General features: G+C 37.9%; 4 protein-coding genes across 7 annotated transcripts; 2 read left to right on the top strand and 2 right to left on the bottom strand.

Annotated features, from left to right (window-relative positions):
- Window positions 1-11: 11 nt before the first annotated feature.
- dpr18 (defective proboscis extension response 18) lies at window positions 12-14,221 on the top strand. The gene is made up of 7 exons (XM_089474024.1): window positions 12-575; window positions 9,613-10,011; window positions 10,202-10,875; window positions 11,792-12,005; window positions 12,072-12,393; window positions 13,436-13,560; window positions 13,636-14,221. Exons 2-7 carry the CDS (start codon window positions 9,798-9,800, stop codon window positions 13,785-13,787), a joined length of 1,701 nt encoding a protein of 566 aa, XP_089330150.1. The 5' UTR covers window positions 12-575; window positions 9,613-9,797; the 3' UTR covers window positions 13,788-14,221.
- A 1,217-nt stretch (window positions 14,222-15,438) lies between these two features.
- Nipsnap (protein nipsnap) lies at window positions 15,439-17,611 on the top strand. Of its 4 annotated transcripts, none has more exons than XM_089475439.1 (6): window positions 15,439-15,638; window positions 16,045-16,127; window positions 16,205-16,384; window positions 16,467-16,760; window positions 16,845-16,987; window positions 17,058-17,611. In XM_089475439.1, exons 2-6 carry the CDS (start codon window positions 16,066-16,068, stop codon window positions 17,204-17,206), a joined length of 828 nt encoding a protein of 275 aa, XP_089331565.1. In that variant the 5' UTR covers window positions 15,439-15,638; window positions 16,045-16,065; the 3' UTR covers window positions 17,207-17,611. The 4 variants fall into 4 exon arrangements, with proteins under 4 accessions (XP_089331565.1, XP_089331564.1, XP_089331563.1 ...); XM_089475438.1 differs by having other exon boundaries at window positions 15,439-15,607; XM_089475437.1 differs by lacking the exon at window positions 15,439-15,638 and adding an exon at window positions 15,650-15,757.
- Window positions 17,612-17,855: 244 nt separating this feature from the next.
- Window positions 17,856-20,144, bottom strand: LOC108620031 (zinc finger matrin-type protein 4). Its single transcript, XM_018016892.2, has one exon. The coding sequence runs from the start codon at window positions 20,036-20,038 to the stop codon at window positions 18,881-18,883; it is 1,158 nt and encodes a 385-aa protein (XP_017872381.1). The 5' UTR covers window positions 20,039-20,144; the 3' UTR covers window positions 17,856-18,880.
- Window positions 20,145-20,329: 185 nt separating this feature from the next.
- RpL30 (ribosomal protein L30) lies at window positions 20,330-21,516 on the bottom strand. The gene is made up of 4 exons (XM_018016893.2): window positions 21,407-21,516; window positions 21,296-21,345; window positions 21,079-21,224; window positions 20,330-20,563 (listed from the first exon to the last, which is right to left on the bottom strand). The coding sequence occupies exons 2-4, from the start codon at window positions 21,314-21,316 to the stop codon at window positions 20,395-20,397; spliced, it is 336 nt and encodes a 111-aa protein (XP_017872382.1). The 5' UTR covers window positions 21,317-21,345; window positions 21,407-21,516; the 3' UTR covers window positions 20,330-20,394.
- Between the last annotated feature and the right edge of the window lie 137 nt (window positions 21,517-21,653).

Here is a 21,653-nt window from a genome sequence, read left to right on the forward strand (position 1 = left end):
TGCACTCAGAGCCAGCCGAGCTGTTCATTTGGATGCTTCGCCATGTGTCCGTAATTTTGCGAACGACAGTTCATTACGGTTTTCAAGGATAAGCGATGCCAACGTGCTGGCCCCGCACTGGCGGAACATCCAATTCAATTGTCGTCTTTTATTGTCGCCTTTCGCTGCTCGTCTAACGGAATGCGCGATTCAAAAAAAAGGAACAAAAATACAATCAAAAATAATTGACTTAGATTCTACTAAAAGAAATCAAATTAAATAAATAAAAAAATACAAATTATATAACCAAAATTATTAAAGTTACGTGCGTAAAATCTAAAATGTTTTGTTGACTTTTTTTAAAATTTTTTTTCTGCCATATATATATATAGTCCCTAGATATATATATATATATATATATGTGTGAAATGCAAACAAGTGCCAAATGTGATGTGAAGTATAAAAATCAAAAGAATAATAGAATGCACCAACAGAAATGTTTTAATAACAATTTTTAGCCACGAGTCGCAAGTGAGCGCGAGTTCCGTTCTTTTTGTTCATATCTGGAATATAAATTAAGCAAACAATTTAACCGGGTGAGTGAAAAGTTTTACATATTACCTACTCTGATATTATAATCCTGGGAAATTCGCAAAGCTTATTTGCCGGATGCATTTAATATACTTTACTCTTATTATGCCAGCTCCATTTGCCACGCAAAAACTGTTTGCAATTCTCCTTTTTTTGTGTGTGTGTGTGTGTTTTTTTTTTTTTTTTTATCATGTGAAAGTGCTCTGCAGCTGCAATGGAACAAGAGTTCTTTGCATATTTCCATCTGCGTACTCAACTCAGTCAACGGGCCATTGCGAGTCGAGCGATGGGAGCTCGTTGGCTCCTATCTGCATTTCGTGATCATTATTAGATACTTACCAAATGTACTTGAAGAAGTAAACGTAGAGCATAGAACAAAGGAAGAACAAATCAACAAAATCAAATTATGTGCGGGGCATCCTTGTTTTGTTTTCAGCCTCCCTGTATTTATCTCTATTTCTCCGTAGTTTTACATATATATATATAGAATATAATAAGATGAAGATAGAGGTGAAGAACCTCTCTCCCTTAACTACCTACATATATCTTTCTCCAGCTCTCTCTATTTTTCTCTCACTCTTTACTTTCTCCCTCTTTCTCACTCTCTTTATAATTCGCTTTTTCCATCTCTCTTCACCGCTCTTGTCTATCGTTGCATCTCCCCATCTCTCTCTCTCTCTCTCTCTCTCTCTCTCTTTCTCATGCCCTCTCTTTCTCTATTTCCATCTATCACTTACTCTATCACTTTCACTTCTCCTTTTTCTCTACTTAGATCTTTCTATACTCTTCCTTCTCTCCCCTCCAAACATCTCCCAATTTCATCCCTCCCCCTCTATCTCTAAGGCGCACTCATATCTGCGCTTCAATAACTACATTCTTGTTATCTCCAACGTTTATACATTTTCTGTAATTTTCACTTCTTGGAATTTTCTATTTTCAAGCTGTTTTTCCTTTATTTTTCTAAAATGTCACACAGTGCCGCTTTATTATGATTTTTGCCTTCCATAAAACACATTAGTGACTTTCTTATATTTTAATTTATTCCCTTTCTAGGATTCGCTTGCCAATTCCGCCTTAATCCCTCTTTTGTCCTCTAAATCTTCTCAAGCTCTGCCTATCTTTATCTCTCTCGCTCTCTTTGTTTCTGTATACATATCGCTCTCTATCTTTCTATGTAAATATATATATATCTCTGTCTTTCTTTCCTTATATATATCTCTCTCTTTTTCTTGCCCTCTCATCTTTTCTTGTTTTTCTCATAATTGTTTATTAAAAACATCCCAATTGTTGCGGCTGTTTCCCTATCCCTTTTCTTTCTTTTATCAGAAATAAATTATGGCATTCCAATCCCTCACACCCCATCTCTCTCACTGTCTCTCTCACTCCCACTCGCACTCTCACTTATGCGTTCACTCTTGATTTCTGTGTCTCTCCCTTTCTCATTTAGTTTTTATACTTCATTTAACTTTTTTGGAATAATGTGGTTGTTAGCCTGCAGCTCGTCAATCTTTGTATCTCGTTTGCCATCTCCGGCTCCCCCTCTCCCGCACACCCCTTAAATTAACTAATTTTAAATTAAATTCAGTTGAGGTCGCTCATGAAATTGAGAGAAATATAAATTTTTGATTAATGTGGTATGAATAATTTATTTGCTGCACATTAAAACAATTACTTTGGTTGCAAAAACATTAATGTTTAATGCAAAAGGGTAGAAGACATACACAAGCACACGTATACAATAATATACATACATACATATATATATATATATATATGTAATATATGTAATATATGCAGATGTAAAGAAACTGATTTGATTTATGGGGAGCGCACGAGCGTAGTCCTTATTAATGCATTCGGACCCCCTTAAAATAAAAATAAAAATAAAAATCCTACAGAAAATTTAAATAACATAATTTATTATTTAAAAAACATGAAAGCTATTGCTCTCTATGGCTATAGCAAACGCAATTTGCTTATATGCTAATATAATGACTCGCACTCCGTATCCTTCAACTCTGATTCAATTCAACAAAATTGACTGCCAAGAGCTGCCAGCCGCTCGATTCTATTTCATTTGCCTAATCCGAATGGATGTTGTTCAATATATAAAAGACTCGGGAGAACATTATTTCGCCTGACAAGTGGTTCAGTCGAACCTGCTCGACTAACAGATGCCCTAGGCCCTATGAGGAGCTGATCCTCCAATCAATCTACGCTGGCATACAATATGCGCCCTGCCACGCCTCCTTCTGCCTGTTACATACAGCTCCACAAAACTATGATACCCTGATTTCGCACTTTCAATGGGTTCAAGGTTATAGAACTTGAGTAAAGTCTCGAAAAATAGTTGCACAGCCAAACAGGTCAGTGCTAATAGAGTTTGCCTAACGAAATAGCTCTAAACGCGTAGCAAATCTTAAATAAATAAATTATATATGGTTTATTTATAGTATATCGTATGTGTCTCTGTCAAATATTTGGGCAACAGAAACCGCATTTCACATTGCAAATCTATCTTTGATATGTGCATAAAATTTGTTTATTGAACAAAATGCATAGAAAGCAAATAGCAAACAAACATTTGGCATATGTAAATCGAGCGTTTTTCTTGTTGTTGCTTTGTGTTTTCGTTTTTGCTTACCAATTTTATTTTTTTATTTTTTGTGATTTAAACACTTTTTTGCAGCAGCGTAAAATCGCATGTCATATGATTATTTAGACATGAAATGGAAGGATATGTTTTTTAGAGTTGGCCAAAAAGCTGAAAATATAAAAAGAAAAACTCTTTAAATAAGCACAGCTATGTTTTGCAACTGTTGTCATAACAAGTTTTTCGTCACTTGTTTTTGTTTAGCATAATATATGTATCTTTTGTAGCGCTTCCTAGTAATCCCCATCAGATAGGATACAATTGCCATAAAATTCCTTTTTTGCCACTAATTCTCCAAGTATATACAAGCCGGATTTATCTAGTCCATCATAACGGTGTAGCGTCCTTCCAAGAACCTTTCAGATCTGACTGCTGTTGGCTCATAGAACATATCTTGTTTTTGGCCAACAAATTTATACAGGCTCTGGCTACAATTTTTGCAAGTCAAAATGGAAAACGAGCTAAAATATGTACAAGCTAAAGAGCTGTCAAAACTTAACTGAGCATATAACATGATAGAGCCTGGCGACTTATGTGAGACAAAGGGGCAGCAGGATAACGAAGCAGAACAAACGAAAATCGAAAATTTCTGATGCTGTTTTAATAAATATTATAAAATGCATATTTATTTATATTTTTATACAAGAATCCAGGATAAACGAAAATGGGAAATTCCTGATGTTTTTTTTTAAGCATATATGTATGTATGTATATATTTATATTATATGCATGCATATATACAAGGATCTAAAAACTTTTTGAGAAAAATTATATACAAAATAAAATTAAAAAAAAATAAATAAACATTTTTTTAATATTATAATATTAATTTCAACATGTTTATATTTTATTTATAAATGTATTGCTTAATTTATTTTATTTTTTTATTATTATTATTATTGATAAATTATTCAATTTCAATATACAAATAAATATTAATTAAAATGTATTTTCTGTTAAATATATAAAAATAATTTTAAATTGCTGTATATTTCATTTTTGATGTGTTTATAAAATGATTTCATGAATTACATTCAATGCCATTCAATTTGTCTGCTAGAACATTTGTAATATGTATAAAGAGTTCGCCATTTGCATAAATACATTATGGCTATCAACTTTTTGCCGCACATTTTTCATATTTTTGTTTCAATTTCCAATTTCAAACCGCTCAACATTTGGCTAACTGCAAAAGCTCCGCCTTAATGTGGGCGCTGGGGTCTGATTGTTTAAACCGTTCAAAATTTCGCTTTTAATGAATGGCAGCAGTGCGTATATACATACATACATACATATGTACATATATGTATGTATATGTGCGTATGCATATGTATTTACACGCAATTGCACACCAGTTTGTATCAGCATAATGATTAGATTATGTTCTATACATGCATGCATGTGTATGTGTGTGTGTGTGTGTGTGTGTGTGTGTGGAGGGAATCCATTAGCCTAAGACTATAGACAGCAGCATATGCAACCAATGCCAGTGTAACCAAAAACCGCAATCTTGTTATATTCAGTTAGCCCCAGCAAACATGCCGCAATAACCTATACTTACTGCGTTAATGTATGAGTACAGCTCTGTGTAGATGCGTGTGTGTGTGTGTGTGAGTGAGTGTGCGTATGACGAGTAGTCAACAAAGTTACGAAGCTGCGAGAGGGTAAGAAAAAGTCGTAATCCCAAGATGTCAACCCGGTTGTTGGGCGCCTAAAGAACTTTCTAATCTGAATATATATACCTATATATGTATATACACTTATATGTATGTATGCGTATGTATGTATTACCCAAAGAAGATGAAGAATTCGGTGTAATAAACAGCGCAGCTGAGGGCTGTGGGTGGTTAGCTAAACTGTGTACAAGACTTACGCGTAATGCGTATGAAACAAAACAAAGCACGTTTTGCACTCAATGAGGCACAGCAGGTGCTCCACTGCAGACACACACACACACCAGCACATACATACATACATGTTTCAGCTAAGATTTGTTTTTTTTTTTTTTTGGGTTGAGCTTTACGCATATGCTAAGCGACGGTAAGCGTTAAGAGCTAGTTAGTCAAAGTCAGGTAAAGAAAGGCGAATGCTAACGATGGTCTACTATGTCTCGGCCAGGGTCGCAAGAAAAAATAAAGGAAAAAGGAAAAAAAAAAGAGCGCCGCAAGCACGTGACACTGATGATGATGCCGCTGCTGCTGATGATGCTGATGCTGATGATGCTGAGAGCTGAGCGCTGAGCGCTAAGAGCGGCGACCAAGAGGATTTCATAAAATGAAATTTTGCTATACAAGAGCCCCATTCGAGTTTTATTGCTGCTATGTTATGAGAATATTCTGTCCGCCCAGCTGGCCCGGGTCGCCCATCAAGTGCAATTAGAATACGCAAGGCTTTAAGCCTTCCCAGTCTCTGACTTTGCTGCTGTTCCCTCCCCCTCCCCCCCTCTTTTCACTCCTCTCATCTACGCTTCGTTGTTATCGCTGCATAAGTAAATAGTTGCCAACGAGTCGGCCTTTAAAATTATTTCGCAAATTCAAATGTCAACAACGTCAGTCGGTGGCAAGGCAAAACAACAAAATAAAACACACACACACACACACACACACACACAAGAGAAACAAAAGGGATGCGCCTAAAACCAAACAATAGCGAACAATAACAGCGAACAACAAAAAAGGAGAGAACGCAACAAAAAAAAAATGAAATGATGGGGGAAAGAATAATGAATAACAGGAAACCAAATTTGTGATACCCTTTCGGATAATCGATAGTAGATAATATTAATATTATATATAATTTTTGTCAGACGAAAGTTTGAATAGAAGAATAGAAATGAATTTGAGTCGAATTTCTTATATATAAATATAATATAGTAATCAGACAGGTTAATAAAATACTGAGCTATAAATAAGAAGAACTAGCTGGCATTATGTATGAATATTCTTTATGCTAAAACTGTCTGATATACTAATCCGATATTATAATTTATAAATAAGAAAAATCATTGAAATTTAAATTCGATTAGGATACGGAATTTCCGGATTTTCAAGACCTCAAAAATATGTAATTTACTTTCGATTTCTATTGACACAAATCCCATTAATATTCTCTATACTAGAAGCATATTTTACTGCAAACCGATAAAGTTCGAAATTTTAAGTTCGACAGAATAGAAGATAAGAAGAATTCGTAAAAACTTAGTTTAATAACGATTTCTAACACTACTTAAGTACCCTCCCTATCAAATCTATATCACATAGTAATCACATATTCTGAAGAAGAGAACTAATGAGAGCCTGAAGAATTAAAATTCCACTAGGATACCACTAAGTGCTTGATAATAATAGAACTACATGAAATAGTAAGCTGAAAGAAAATCTTGGGAAAATTCAATGAAAATTCAATGTGATTCAATTCACTATATGATATGATAAAAATTTCGATGTAAAATCGTCGATAATATGGGAAGTTTTTACCTGGTATCTACTATACTCGTAATACTTCTCGCTCAAATCAGACGCTATAATCGCTAGTTGCCAGATCTTCCTGGTCTAAGTGACACACTTCATGAGCAAACTATAATGCCCTCTCGCAGGCAACATGAAAAAAAGGCACAGAGAATGAGAATGTCAGCAAGAACAAGATGAACAACAACAACAACAACTTCACTAATATAATATTTATTACGGTGATTATGTCTTGAGCCAAGGGCAAGTGCTAGCAACGCCCAACAGCCCAACAGCCTCGCAGCCACACAGCCTCTGAAACATCCACGCCCCGAGGGGAGTCCCCAACGGCCGATGGGAAAGTGGAAATGAAAGTTGAGAGAAATGTAATAAGCAAGCACTTTGTGGGCACAGGCAGCGGGCAGCGGGCAGCGGGCAGCGAGCTGGAGATATATCAACTATGATGGACGCCGGCAATGACGACGACGACGACGACGATGACGACGATGACTGCGATGATGAAGAGACAACACAGCTGGCCAAGGTCCATTGCCGTAGGAACAAACTTTAATTCATTTTATGTACCTTCTCTCACAATCTCTCTCTCTCTCTCTCTCTCTCTCTCTCTCTCAGTCTCTCGCTCTCCCTGTCTCTCAGTATCCTAAGGCAGTAAAAAATCGCTTTGAAATCAGCTTTTCTGATACAAATCAGAAAACTTAACTAACTTCAATAGTCGCTCCCTCCCTCTATATATAGCCCCGTCTCTCTCTCTCTCTCTCTCTCGCACTCTCTTTCTCTCCCATCACTTGACCTGCTTAATCAATAAGTGACGCACCACAATCTACACCTTTGGACCCGCTTACGCGTTAACTGCAAATGATGAAACGCGTTTGACCGGAAAACATTTATTTACCAATACATTTTTAAACAAGTTTACCTCATCATTTCCGCTCTTGAATTGCAATTTTTTATTAATATTGTTGAGTTAACAGAAATGAACTTTCCGCTAACTGTTGTCCACGTCAACGGGGGGGAACGCTTTGTGGAGCACTATGCAAAAAATACATATAAATAAAAATAAAAATCAAGAAAAAAGAAAGTTTAATCAAACTGGTTCTGCTTCATAATATAAAGCAATAGAGTGCATTTTTTGTGGAACAAAGATTGCAGATTGAAGACTTGATTGACATTAAAATATATAGTATAAAATATATAGTATATATAGTATATATTAAAGCAGAAGAGCTTTTCCACCTGTAAATATTACTCTTTACATTATCCGCATTGGGTTCTAGGGTTGTACGAGTGCAAGTGAATACAGTTCAAACTGCATGCATCGAAACCCCAACTGGTTCTAGGCTAGCTGGAGTAACTTATGACAAACGTGGGAGTTTCTTAAATGGGATTTACAGAATACCCAAGGTACTTGCTTGGCGGCTAATGAGTTGAATTCTGAACAAAATCAGATATAAAACAAAGCTAATATATGTATATTCAAATTTTCTCATTTTGAATTGGTTCGGGGTTGGCAGTGACCGACTAAGAGCTACCCTAATTTCCGAGCAAAAGCTGCTATTCAAATCATTGGACGCTTCTGTTAATCATACATATCAACCAACACATGCACACACATATACACACACACCACATCACACATACACACACTCACACGCAGCAGCACGCACTCTGTGTACTGCGCTGTGCCAACTTAATTGTTGAATAACTTTGCTTCTAGATGGACTTTCCCAATCAAACTTTCGGAGCATAATAACGACATCCCCATCTGTGCGGGTGCTACAGCATAAGTTGCGTCTAGTATGTGAAATATTTTGCTTGATGGGGCCAAGTGGGAGGTAGCCAGTGTGTAAAGCATACAACATATCTGTATGCATTACAAGAGGAGCCCTCACACTGAATTTAAAGTCAACTTCTGTTCTGGTATTTAAATTGGCGATAATAAGGAAAAATAATAACGAACTTGTACTGTGTGTGGTACAGTGGAAGAAATAGTTATGTTTTGAGCTACCTAGTTTGTGTGACTTACGAGATCGGACGGAGAGAGGAACGAAAGGTCGGAGGAATGGATTGAGGCAGAGGCTAATAGACGGACAGCTGAATGGGTGGACGAATGGATATAGAAACTGATGGACGAGCATATGGACAGATAGAGAGAATGGAGATAAGGACACATGGAAGGATGTAGGGATGTAGGAGAAAATCCAGCACTTTTGGATAAACTCTACAACTTAAGCTAAGTTTAACATTTTGCGCTTTCGAAAACTGTTTTTTGACGTTTAAACCACGTCTTCTCGCCGCCCAGTTATTACCTATTAATTCAATCGGGTGTACATTAGACATAATATAAAGAGAATAAAAAGACGGACAGATCGACAGACAGACAGATATAAAGATACCGATTCAGCCATCAATAATATTAATAGAGTCGAGTCTCTATAACTCGTAACCCGCTAAATCGAAAATCGCGATAAATCGAAAATAAATTCGATCCCCTTGAAGGAAATTGGTTCTAAATAATTCTCGATAATTTGAATTTCTGTGTAAATAGAAATTAAAACGGATCCCCTTGTCATTTTGAACTATCAGGATTTTTCTGTATATATACCATATGACTCCTCCTACTTTCTGTTACGTGCAAGATTAAAAAGCAAATATACCCTGAACTCACTTTACACTTTCAGCGACCTTTCAGTATTTGAGCTGTGTCAATTTTTTACGGACTTCAGTTCATGTAGTTGCTGATTAACACTAATTGACAAATTAAGTTGGTTGAATGCACAAAAGGCGAACAATTGGTCCGCAAAGCTGTCACTGAATCATGATTCTGCGTGTGCTTTAAGCCGCATCTACCCGACAATTTTTCATATGTTGCGATATTTTGTATGATTTTAAATTAAGTGAGTTTTACTTTCTATGCAATTCCAGCTGGCCACGACGGGAGATCGCATTGAACCATTCGCAGTGGCGGCTCGTCAGAGTTTTGGATGGACAGCTAATGCTGTGTGCGCTAGCGCCTGGAAACGTTGAGGGCAGCTACGTTTTGAGAATACAATGAAGGTTTCTGATTTCAACAGGGCCGTTTGTCAAAGTCACGTCATCCCGTGCAAAGGATGAGGCGTTTACAAGTTAATAATGCATCATTAGCATCAGCATCAGCATCGGCAGCGGCAGCAGCATCAGCAATCGCGGCCCACTCAGCCCAATCGAACTATAGCCCGGCCATCAGCCTGAGCCACAGTCGGAAGCGGAGTCCGTGGAGTCTGAGATGCTTTTGGCTGTTCGCCGTTTTCACAGTTATTCAATTTCATGTACACTTCGTGCTGGGTAAGACAACGCGCACAAAGAAGGGCGGGCACAGAGGGAGGGGTGGATAATTGGAACGAATCAGATGACAATTGTAATTGGAATAGCTGCAATGCGGTTAACTGCAAGCTGAAGCCAGTTGACTGGGGAAACCTTTGTTGTTGCACATTCACTTCATATGCAATACTTATATTTATCAAATATTTTGCAGGCACCACAGCAACAGCAGCAGCAACAACAACAACAACAGCAGCAACAGCAGCAGCAACTGCATCGATATCAACTGCTGCTGTTAGCAAGCCGAACGACAGCAGCTCGGAGAATAATTTCTATTTTGATGAGAGTATTACGAGCAGAGCGCTATCCCTCATTGCCGCTGACACAGCAGCGCCGCAGCTCCTTGACGTCTCCTCGATGCCCGGCGAGACGCAGCCAGCGGCCACAGCAACAGCAACAGCAACAACAACAGCAACTCGTACAACAAGAGCTCGGACAACAGCTCACAGCCAAGCTGGCCTCCTGGCCTTCAGCACGGCTCGACTGCCTGGCCTGAGTGGCAATAGCAGCACGGCCCGGACTCAAGATCCCTTGGCTGCTTCAGCGGCGACCACCAAGAGCGCACGCAGCGCCACCGTGAAGCAGCCCATCGATGTGGCACGCTCCCGAAACCACTGGACAGCCGGCGGCGGTGGCGTTGGGGGTGGATTCACAGATGCGGAACGTTCGCGCACGTTTCGCAGCAAGTATCATCATGAGAACCACTATGGACCCTTCTTCGAGGAGCCGTCGAATCTAGTGGATCCCGGCAAAACGCTCGTCGCCGCCGTGCATCTATTCACGGAAGCCGTGCTCAATTGTCGCGTCGGCATGCTGAAGGACAAGACGGTAAGCACATTGAATATGCATATCGAATGACGATAACATATATATCGAATAACGATATATATAGAAGGCAAATATATCATTCTGCGATATACATATATATAGTTCATCGATATTGATCCCTAATCATCAGTTGAATCTATATATACCTGCAACTTTATAAATAGCATATGACTAGGATCCTTTCTGATATTCCGGGACATGCCCGCTTTTGTAGGTAATGTCCCGGTGTCCTGACCTGACACGAATTTTCCCGGGCTTCTACTGTTTCGATAAAAAAGATCGTCGTCAACCGTCCCAGAATGGCCTCAAGACCATATGGTAACCCTACATAGAAATAGAAATATATAAAGATATATTGAAAGACCATACTCATATAAGTTTATCTGGAGATCAGAATTTTCATCGCAATAACCGAACGGAAGCTATAAGTGGAATCATTATAAACATATATATACATATATATCCAAAACTGTTTCTATATATCCAAATTCTACAACAGAATTTCTAATCGAACTCTAAGTTTTATTTTAAAAATTTTAGGTACTTTTAGTATATTTGATGTATTCGCTGATAAAGTATTCCAAACATTCAATAAACTCTCATTGAGGGCGTGGCAAAATGAGCGCTACTACAGAGAATATCGTTTTTAAAGCGGAAGATTTTAAATATACATCGAGACTTTATAGCCACACTCTTAGAGGAGTATAAAATAATTTGTATGTCATTTACGATATCTTTAGAGTCCGAATCTTCATTTCGTATAGTTGAATCAACACCGTTGAGTTCTATTATTCCTGCTTTTATGTAAGAGCTATACGACTGAGTACAATGTATGCCAAATGCTTATATGATGAGCCATAGCTAATGATATTGGATACAGCAAATATATCACAAGTGAATTGTTTCGTATTTGCAGGTGATGTGGGTTAGGCGCACCACTGAGAAGGTCTCACTGCTCACCGTTGGCAATGTCACATATAGCGGTGATCCACGTATACGAGTCAAATTTCAATATCCGAACAACTGGCGTCTGATGATCAATCCAACCCAGAGGGAAGACGCTGGCATCTACATGTGCCAGGTTTCAACACATCCGCCGCGCGTCTTTACCACAAATCTCACCATTTTGGGTGAGTCGAGAGATGACAGTAGATTCACATCTTTGGATGTTGATTGATTTTGGTTTTCCGCTGCAGAGCCACCGCTAAGGATTATTGACGAACACGAACGGGATGTGGGCGACAGATACTACAAGTCCGGCAGCACCGTCGATCTCCAGTGCCAGATCTCACGCAACTTCTATCAAAAGGAACGTCTGGCCATACTCAAGTCAACGGAGCTGGGCAGCTCGGCTAGCAAGCAACTGAATGATACGGCTAGCGAAATGAATCTAATCGGCGATGCGAACCATACTCACAATACATACTCCAGCCAGGAGCTGGAGAAATATTTTACTCATTTCATTACCTGGGCCAAGGACGACGAACCGCTCCAAGCACTGACCAATAGGCGTTCTAGGTAGGTTCTACTTATACTTTTAAAGAATTTTACAGGCAAATTTTCTACTACCTGAACTCTATGAGAATGGGAACTCGGGGTATAATGATTTTATAAACAAGCAGAAGGAGGCATGGCAGACCAGCTGAGCTGAGTCGAAGAGTTTGCCTGTCTGTCAGTCCGTACTCCCGTAGAACGATCTGTATTCGTGCGTCTATCCGTCCGTTTATCCGTTCTTCTCTCTGGGAATATCTGGAATCTAGCCATTATTATGAACTCTGCTATCGCATAAGCCCGGAAAGCTTACAGACTTCATATCTTAAACAAATATTATAATATGCCATAAGCAGTACAAGCCTATCATTATAGTACGGCTAATCGTAAACCCTTAATATCGATAAAAATCGATTTTTTTTTTCTTATTTTTTTTAAGCGCAACTCAAGTGCGACAAAAGGCGGCAGCTTTAAATTTATTGTGGGATTTTCTGTAATGAATACCCAAAATTTTGCATATCTTTTATTTAGGATATATGTATACCCACTCATTCAGCGAAACATTCGCAAAGAACATATTTCAAATACTAGAGACTTGTGCTTTGGCATCTAGATGTCATTATCATGCTCCAAATTTGATTAAGAAAGTTCAGCTAGAAGAAAAGTTATTCGTCAATGGAACTCTCATTATAAGGCCCATAAGCACGACCCAAGCGCAGTCGCTGGCGTCAACTGCGCAGTAAACAGAGTGCGTGCCTATGTGTGTACATGTATGTGTGTGTATATTTGTCTGTGTTGTGCTTGTTATGTATGTATAAGAGAGATGTAGATTGATTGAGTTAAGGGTATTATTAGTTAAACACTCCCGAACAGAGCTTTATTTACTTCAATTTAAAAAAAAAATTAAAAATTAAATCAAATAATATTAGTATTAAATAAATATATCTACAATTATTTTTCAATTCAATAGCAAGTATTTACAAACTTAAAGAAATCTATAAAGAGCTAATAGCCGAATTTTTCTTTCCTCAAACTCTAATTACAACAAACCATTTTCTTTTCTTTACAGCGTGTCCGACAAATGGCTCAATAGTCGAATTTCTATATCCGATGCGAAGCTCTCAGATAGTGGAAATTATTCCTGTTCCCTTGGTCGACTCTTCACTGTAATTGTACAGGTCCAAGTACTCACGGGTAATATATATGAACAATATTATTGGCACCCCAAACGTTGCTTAATTTGCTTGTGCTTTTGCTTTTCGTTTTCAGGTGAATTGCCTGCTGCAGTTCAGCACAATTTGGCACGAAGATCCGGGAGTTGCCTGTCCCTCTCATGGAGTCTCTTCATTATTGTTATTTGTTTTTACATACTCAAGAGCCATTCATCACAATTTCATAGTATTAAAGCGACGAATGAATGAATGAATGAATGAATGTCTGACGTAAAGGAATTGTACTTAGCATTCGATCATTCATCTATATAATAATATATGGTATTTCTGACTAAATAACAGAACATAGAATATTTCTGAGAAACAAAACAAAATGAATTCCATATGTGTACGTATATGCTTCACGCTGTGTAACTGCTAAAAACTGAAATATTTGTCCAAAAACAATGATTGGTCTATGTATGTATCTACATCAATTACATCAAAATACATACATTGAATTTTCTATATCAATTTACACGACTTTCATTGATATTCTTCTTAATAAAATAAAGTCGACAACTTGTTTAAAAACTTAACAAAAAAAGAAAACCTAAAAAAAAAAATAAAATAAAATCTGATAATTCCGAATATCAGTTCAAGTAAACCCACAGGAACTTAGCCAAGATTAAAAAAAATAATAATAATAATAATAATAAAAGGTATATGTTTTATTACAAATAAAAAGAAAATCAAAATATAAAATGGAATTTGTATGCGAAAAGGATAAAGTGAAAATTCAAATAAAATTTGCTATTATGTTTCGTTTGTCGTGTGAGTCCAAGTTCAACTTTCACTTACATCAATGAGTTGATTTAACATTTTAATTGTATGTTTCGGCAATTAGTATGTTTGTAAATATTGTAAAATGAGAGAAGTTAGGATTTTACCTCCTCAACTCCATACCGTGCATATATATTTTCTCAATTCTCATTCTGCTAGCTCAAAATTGTATAGTTAAACTATTTATTCGAATTGATTTATATATATATATATATATGTATACATAAATATATGTATTAATATCTTAGTTAATGGTAACCTACTTGGCTGGATTAACGAAACTCTACGATCCACCAATATTGTTAAATTGCGATAATCGTGCATTGACATGATTATCATGCTATATTACAAACTAAATCAAAATACATACTTTCAAATATAAAATCCAGACAACGTGTTTTCTTAACCCCATTTCGCTGGGACAAAGTTTCTAGCCACAAAGTTCGAGTAGATGAAGGGGCCGAGACTGGAAGTTCGAGTAGATGATGATGATGAAGTAACTGAAACTGGCTGAAACTTCAGGTGTGTGGTAAGTGTAACGGTGGTATTTCATGAGGTTGAAAACTTAGTTTAAAACAAACTTTTTATTACAGCTTTTCACGCAATTTAAATTGGCTCAGTGTCGGAAATGACAAATTATTCAATTGTTGTTATTGCATATATATATATATTGTCGAATTGAAAAAATTTATGAAAAATCATTGTGGCTTTTATTTTAATTTATGTTAAATTTTTTACGTTAAGCATTTATCTAATCATTTAATTTAACAGAAAGCCATAGCAAGCAGCTTATGAACGTGCTCTATTGCACTTAGCTTATGTCTGCTAGCATTAAAAAATCAAGTCAAACATTTTTGGCGCCCAATGCATACTGCTTTGACTGATTTTACTGCATTACAAGTTGTAATTTACAACACACATCAATTAATTTAAAACATAAAATATGGCAAATTATAATGCTAACAACACATTACTTGCAACTTTAGCTACATTAGCTCATAAAGCTCCACAATAGCGTGAGCTTTTTAGAAAATGTAAGCTCTTAACTATCGATGACATTCAGAAATCTATCGATTGCCATCAGTTTGCCGATCGATGTTTTAAAAGCAATCGCATACTTATTTATAGCACGAATTTTTATTTTCTTTTTGTTTAAATATATAACAAAATCAACATTTGATTTACAACATAGACAACTTTATTTTTTATTATTAATTTTTTCAAACACATCCTGCAAGGCATAAAAAGTGGGTCTACTTTTGACTATATAAAAACAAAGTGTGTGTGACATATTTTGCATTGTCTAGTGATAAGACACATCCATGTATAGAGAGGTGTATTTACATGTGTATGAGATGTCATTATGTGCCTAAATGAACTGCATACAAAATCTGTTTGTGTGTATTCGACCTTTTGCATCAAATTTAGAAACTGGAATACCTATCTGTTAATTAGCTGAGATAAATAAACTGCGTGTGGGTGGGTGTGTGACTGCGGAAACTATCGATGGAAGAAAAATGATTCCTTATGCCACTTGTTTGTCTGACTCTGACTTCACCTTGACTAAAGTACACGGGGGCAATGCAAAAACAAAAACGAAACGAAACGAAAGCAAAAACAATAAGAAAACGACTGGAATGATAACACAGTAGCAAAAATAACATGCAAGTGATTTCCCCCACAGGCACAATCGTCGGGGCAGAACATGTTGAAGCTACGTAACACCTGGTCGGCGGTGGGCTATAATGCCGGTCCAATCGCGATTCGGTAAGTTGAAGTTGCCCAACGTACGATATCAGCACGATAAGTGAACTCTAATGTCCTCATTTCGATTGGCTTGCCAGCTGTTTGTCAACAACGGCCAGCTGCAAGGATTCTGAATCATGGTTCTCCAAGCTGCTGGTGCGGAAGATCGAGCCAACGAAGGAGTCGCACAGTCGCATGCTCAGTGATAAGGAAATCATATACGCGCTGCATACGCATAATGTGCGCCCCGATTCCATGGGCGACTATCTAAATAATTAGTGAGTGGCAAATCGAATCAGATCAGATAAGTTGAAATTAATTAATTTGCTTCTTCTTATATCTGTTGTTATTTTCAAATAGTAAAAACACTGTGGGCCTAATTAATGAGAAGAAGACGAGCCTGTCATGCAAATTGGTTGCCTCATGGACTGTCCAGGTGGGCGATATGGATCAGTGTCTTCATTTGTGGAAATATACCGGCGGCTTCGAGAAAATCGACCAGGCCAAAGAGGATCTGTGGCACGATGAGGAGTATCTGAAGCTAATGAACGAGCGCTCGAAATTCTTGCGATCCCGTCACCTGCAATACCTGTTGGCCTTCAGCTACTGGCCACAGATCACCAGCCGATCGGGCAAAAACATCTACGAGATGCGGCAAGTAGAAACAATTGATTCATGTTTAAGATTATATATTTTATATATATCTTTCTCTCTCTATATATATATATATTCGTATAGATCGTATCGGCTGACTCCTGGCACCATGATCGAGTGGGGCAACAACTGGGCGCGCGCCATCAACTTCCGCAAGCACAACAATGAAGCCTTTGCCGGCTTCTTCTCGCAAATCGGTCGACTCTATAATGTGCATCACATTTGGTGTAATTATAATAGATATATCTTGATTATAATAGATATTTATATATATTTATATACTTTCATCTCATTTAGGTTACAAATCACTGCAGGATCGCAAGGAGACCAGAGAGGCCGCCTGGCGTTCACCCGGCTGGGACGAGTGTGTGGCCTATACCGTGCCCCTCATACGCGAGATGCATTGCCGCGTCCTGGCGCCCACCGAATTTTCACCCACACAGTAGTGCGGATCAATCCAAGTACGAATAATTTCCACTGCAGAGCCTAATCTCTGTGTCAGCAGCGATATTCCATAACGAATTGCTGTGAAGAAGAAGACGAAAAATTGTTGTGACCCCAAACGCCAAGCCCCAGCCAAACCAAGCCTGTGCGACCTATATTTCTGTTGAAAACTTGTATATAATGCCAGCATTCGAATGCTTTCATTTCTTTCCTAGCTCTTAAGATCAAAGTGCATTTTTGTTGTCTACTACTTGCATATGACTCCTATTGAAAACTATAGATATATGTATATATATTATATATATCGATCAGATCGGAGCACACAAAAAAATATGAATATAAAATTGTTAATATAATTGTGTACACAACAAATAAATTGTGAATGAATCGCATTTAGTTGAAAAATATTTTCTTTAAATTTTTACTTTCCGATGAGTTGCATTTCATAATGTTTTAAGAAAAGCTCATATGGTAAAATTCGAATGTACATAAATAAATAGAAGAGAGTTGACTCTTAGGCATTCTTCCAGCAGAACAACTTCAATTTAAACACTTGAAGTTTTATTCCTTTTGGGTAAATTCCAATGCCTTTAAGCTTTTCCTTTTTTTTTTTTTTTTTTTTTTTTTTTTTAAATAAATATTTACAGTTGCTTAATCGTATTAAGTATATTTTTGGATCAGCTCAAGTCGTACAGATAGTGGAATCCAATAAAGTTGGCTAGATTTAAGACTAGTTCAAACTTAAAAAAAAAAAAAAAACAAAAAAAAAAAAAACACTTGATTATATTATCATAAGAAATCAATTCTTTTGATCGATCTACGACTACTTAGAACTCAAGAAGACTTTTCGCTTCAAGATTAGGAATAAAAATAAGTTATCGTACGAACAAATGAAAGAGCAGAGCAAACTTTTCATATTTCGATTGCTATTGAACATATTATTAAATATATTAATATTTATATATGTGTGTGTGTGTATATGTACATACATATATAGGTATATATGTATAAATATGTGAATATATATATCTGGAAATATATAAATGATATATAGACATATGCATGTACATATATATCTATCTATATATAGACATATATACATATTCATATATTTGCAAATATGTATACATATATATCTATCTATATATAAACATACATATACATATATGTATATATACACACGCACACATATTCACATATTTTATACATTTACAATATGACATTTCATGAAAAATTTGTTAATCACCCCTCGCAGAGGTATCGAAACTATAAACAAAATAACTGTTTTGTCTTCTTCTAACCCATTGTGGATGCCATTCAAGTATGGACGGCGATAATCCCAGCGGTGATTGTTGTTGATCTTGTTTCCCGACTGCTCCTCCTTCAGGGTTTATAATTATCAAAATAAAATTCATTCAACGGACATCCGCCAATGGCCGATGCACTTAACAAAATTTTGTAAACTCAATAAAATCGCAATTGAACTAAATAATGGTGCTGTTGTTGGTGTCGATGCTGTTCTTGGTGTGGCTCTCCTCCCTCTTCGCCTTCTTGTTCTTCATTTTTATTATCCTCCTACAGCACCTCTTTCTCCTTATCCTTCTTATTGTTCAGCTGTACTCATTCACAGCTGTGCTGCCATAGAGGCCTCTATATAGCTAATCTGAACTTAATGCTTATTGGGGGGAGACCATTTCTTCGGCCTGCTGGCGCACAGTCTTGAGATGCTTCTTGCCCTGCAAGTGCTGTTGCAGGATGGATATATGATTCATCGCCTTGTTGCACAGCTTGCAGTAATACGAGCCGGAAGGGGTACGATACATAGAGAGATCACCATTTATATCAATGGCACATGCGGCTGCTATCGATTGCTGCTGCTCCTTGAGCAGCTCCTGGGCATTTGGATCCCCTTCGAGGTTTTGAGCGCGCAGTTTCTTCTGGTGTTTGGCTCCATCGAGATGCATTTGGATTTGAGATGCTGATGTGACGCTGATGTTGCAGATTTTACAGGTAAGGCTCTCGTCGACAGCATTGAAGTGGTGCTGCTGCTCCTCGGCGGTGTCCATCATATCACTGGAAATGTCATGCATATCACCTCCACCGCCGCCTCTCAAAAACATCTCGCCAATGCCGTAGCGACCGTCATCAACCATAACCTCTGCCTTGGTGCCAGTGCGCACCCAGTTGCCGTCCGAATTGTAGTAGCCGGCGCCCGATGGCTTCGAGCGCTTCTGAACGACCAACTGGTGCTTGCGGCCAGCATAGTGCTGGCGAGCATGGGTCATCGAGGTCAATGGAAGATCGCACAGATTACAGTGGAATGCATTCGGCCCGGTGGGGCCCTGTTTGACGAGACGTTTAATGGGTGGTGTCTCCAGGCCCATTTCGGTGTAGTTCTTGGCCAGCCAGGCGCTGATGTGACGGTCGTGAGCCTTGGACTCGTAGTGGTCCTTGGCGCTCTTCATCGAGGTCATCTGCGATTTGCACAATTGACAGGACAACGGATGGATTAGCTTGTTCAGCTCGTCCGGATAGCTCTCGTCGCGGCCCTGAAAGAGAACCAAGTTATTGCCCTCGACCTCCACGGACTCGTACATTTTTCTCTTCAGTTTGCGCTGCTGTGATGCAATTGCCGAAGGGTGCTCCATAGTATTCATCATAACGGGCTGATCACCATGCACTACTTTTGCGGCAGTGTAATAACGATTTGGGGCCATTCTTGCTGCCGGGTGCGATGTGATCTTAACCGACACCGGCTCGCAAACGTGCTTAGGCTGCTTGTCTGTTGTTGTAATTAGCGGTATTTGGTATGTACTCAAATATCCAGAAGTCATTTTAGTAAAATTTTTTTTTTTGAGACAGAACGTAAGGTTACTTAAAATCTATTTAAAACAGCACTAGTGATGTGTTGAATTGTCGTGTGCCTCACAGCGCAGGCTCAAAAGTTATCGTCAAAGCAACCATCGCTAGATTTTTCAATGGGGTGTCAAATCGTTCGTGTGAAGCACAAATATCGATTTAATTGCATCGCTCGATGCGCGCCATCGTCATACAAAAACAAAAAGCTGCCAAAATTAAACCGGCAGCCACCGTGAATATTTTCGAGTAAAAATAGCATACGGATATACAATTTCAAAGAGTTTTATTTAAATAAATGTCTGTTGGCTTTAAAGAATAAAACACTCCTCTTTTAATTGTCGGGCAATGAGCGGATGATGTCCGAATCTCCAGGATCGGTAATGGACATGGTGCACACACGGAAGTATTTACCGCAGGCGGTGCCCAACTCAATGTTGGTTCCACTGTAGTGCTGGACTTCAGTTTTGGCCAACATGGCGTAGTATTCAATCTCCGACTTCCTGCAATTGTTACAAAATACCACAATTAACTATATGCACATCATTTTTCCCCCAACTGTTTGCTGGAATATGGCTAATCAGAAAGAGTCTCTAGTAATAAAAATTCGTCAAGGCATTCGGAATTACAAAATATCATCATATAAATAAGTTCGATTACTATTCATATCTATTGAGAATGACTCCTTACCCCATTCACACATATACATGTGAGTGCGTGCGTGCGTGTGTTGTTACTGGAACCATTTGGAGCCATGCAGAACTAGTTCATGTTACACATTGTCGGCGACGAAGGCGGCAACTGCTGCTGCTATACTACTCCATAGTTTCCATAAATATTATTCGATTGGAATCATATTTCTCAGTCAGCATTAAAGAAGACTCCATATGGTTCCAATAACTACAACAACAGCTACTTTTCACTGTTCATACGCGGGCGTAATGGAAATCTACTTCTCAGTAGTATATTTTGTTTGTAACCAAAGCGAGGAACACAATTTCAGATTCGTTTCTTTTACCTCAATGCGGGCGTATTGCTGGCGATGAGCACCAGTTTGGCCTTGCCCTGACGCAGGGTCTTCAGCGTTTGCTTGTAACCCAGGCAGTACTTGCCGGATTTCATAACCAGCGCCAGACGCGCATTGGTGCTCTCTAAGGCCTTTTTCTGAAATTATCAAACAATACGAAATTGTTAATCAAACACTCATTAACAATGGTTTGCTTTTTATTATTTACCTGTTTCTTTACGGCAACCATATTGAATGTTTTAAGTCACACAATAACAACTAAAAGAAAGAAAATTAACTTTAACAATTATTTTTGCTAAACACGGAGGAATCCACCCACCTTGGTCGAGTGACGCTGTCAAAAAGGCAGATCAACCAGCAAAACGGAAACACGCTGCCATTGGCAGGGCTGCAGCGATATTCCAGCACAAATACGGTATCCCTAAGATGGTTGCACTGGACACGATTTATTGCATGACAGAGGTGCTTATAGCTATCGATAGCCGTGAAACGCTAATAAAAATTTGAAAATTTATTTTAAATTCACATTTATACTTAGAAAATTATTGCAACATTAATATTTTAAC

The sequence above is a fragment of the Drosophila arizonae genome, chromosome X (assembly GCF_054131065.1).
Source record: "Drosophila arizonae isolate 15081-1271.41 chromosome X, UAZ_ARI_1.0, whole genome shotgun sequence".
NCBI classification, from domain to species: Eukaryota; Metazoa; Arthropoda; class Insecta; order Diptera; family Drosophilidae; genus Drosophila; species Drosophila arizonae.

Excerpts from the sequence above, each read along its gene's own strand:
- dpr18 (XM_089474024.1), top strand. The coding sequence starts at position 9,798 with ATGAGGCGTTTACAAGTTAATAATGCATCATTAGCATCAGCATCAGCA. Across the intron at positions 12,006-12,071 it reads CACAAATCTCACCATTTTGG|AGCCACCGCTAAGGATTATT; the intron begins GTGAGTCGAGAG and ends TTTCCGCTGCAG. Across the intron at positions 12,394-13,435 it reads CTGACCAATAGGCGTTCTAG|CGTGTCCGACAAATGGCTCA; the intron begins GTAGGTTCTACT and ends TTTTCTTTACAG.
- Nipsnap (XM_089475437.1), top strand. The coding sequence starts at position 15,734 with ATGAACTGCATACAAAATCTGTTT. Across the intron at positions 16,385-16,466 it reads GGCGACTATCTAAATAATTA|TAAAAACACTGTGGGCCTAA; the intron begins GTGAGTGGCAAA and ends ATTTTCAAATAG. Across the intron at positions 16,761-16,844 it reads AAAAACATCTACGAGATGCG|ATCGTATCGGCTGACTCCTG; the intron begins GCAAGTAGAAAC and ends ATATTCGTATAG.
- LOC108620031 (XM_018016892.2), bottom strand. The coding sequence starts at position 20,038 with ATGACTTCTGGATATTTGAGTACATACCAAATACCGCTAATTACAACA.
- RpL30 (XM_018016893.2), bottom strand. The coding sequence starts at position 21,316 with ATGGTTGCCGTAAAGAAACAG. Across the intron at positions 21,225-21,295 it reads TGGTTGCCGTAAAGAAACAG|AAAAAGGCCTTAGAGAGCAC; the intron begins GTAAATAATAAA and ends TGATAATTTCAG. Across the intron at positions 20,564-21,078 it reads AGCAATACGCCCGCATTGAG|GAAGTCGGAGATTGAATACT; the intron begins GTAAAAGAAACG and ends TAACAATTGCAG.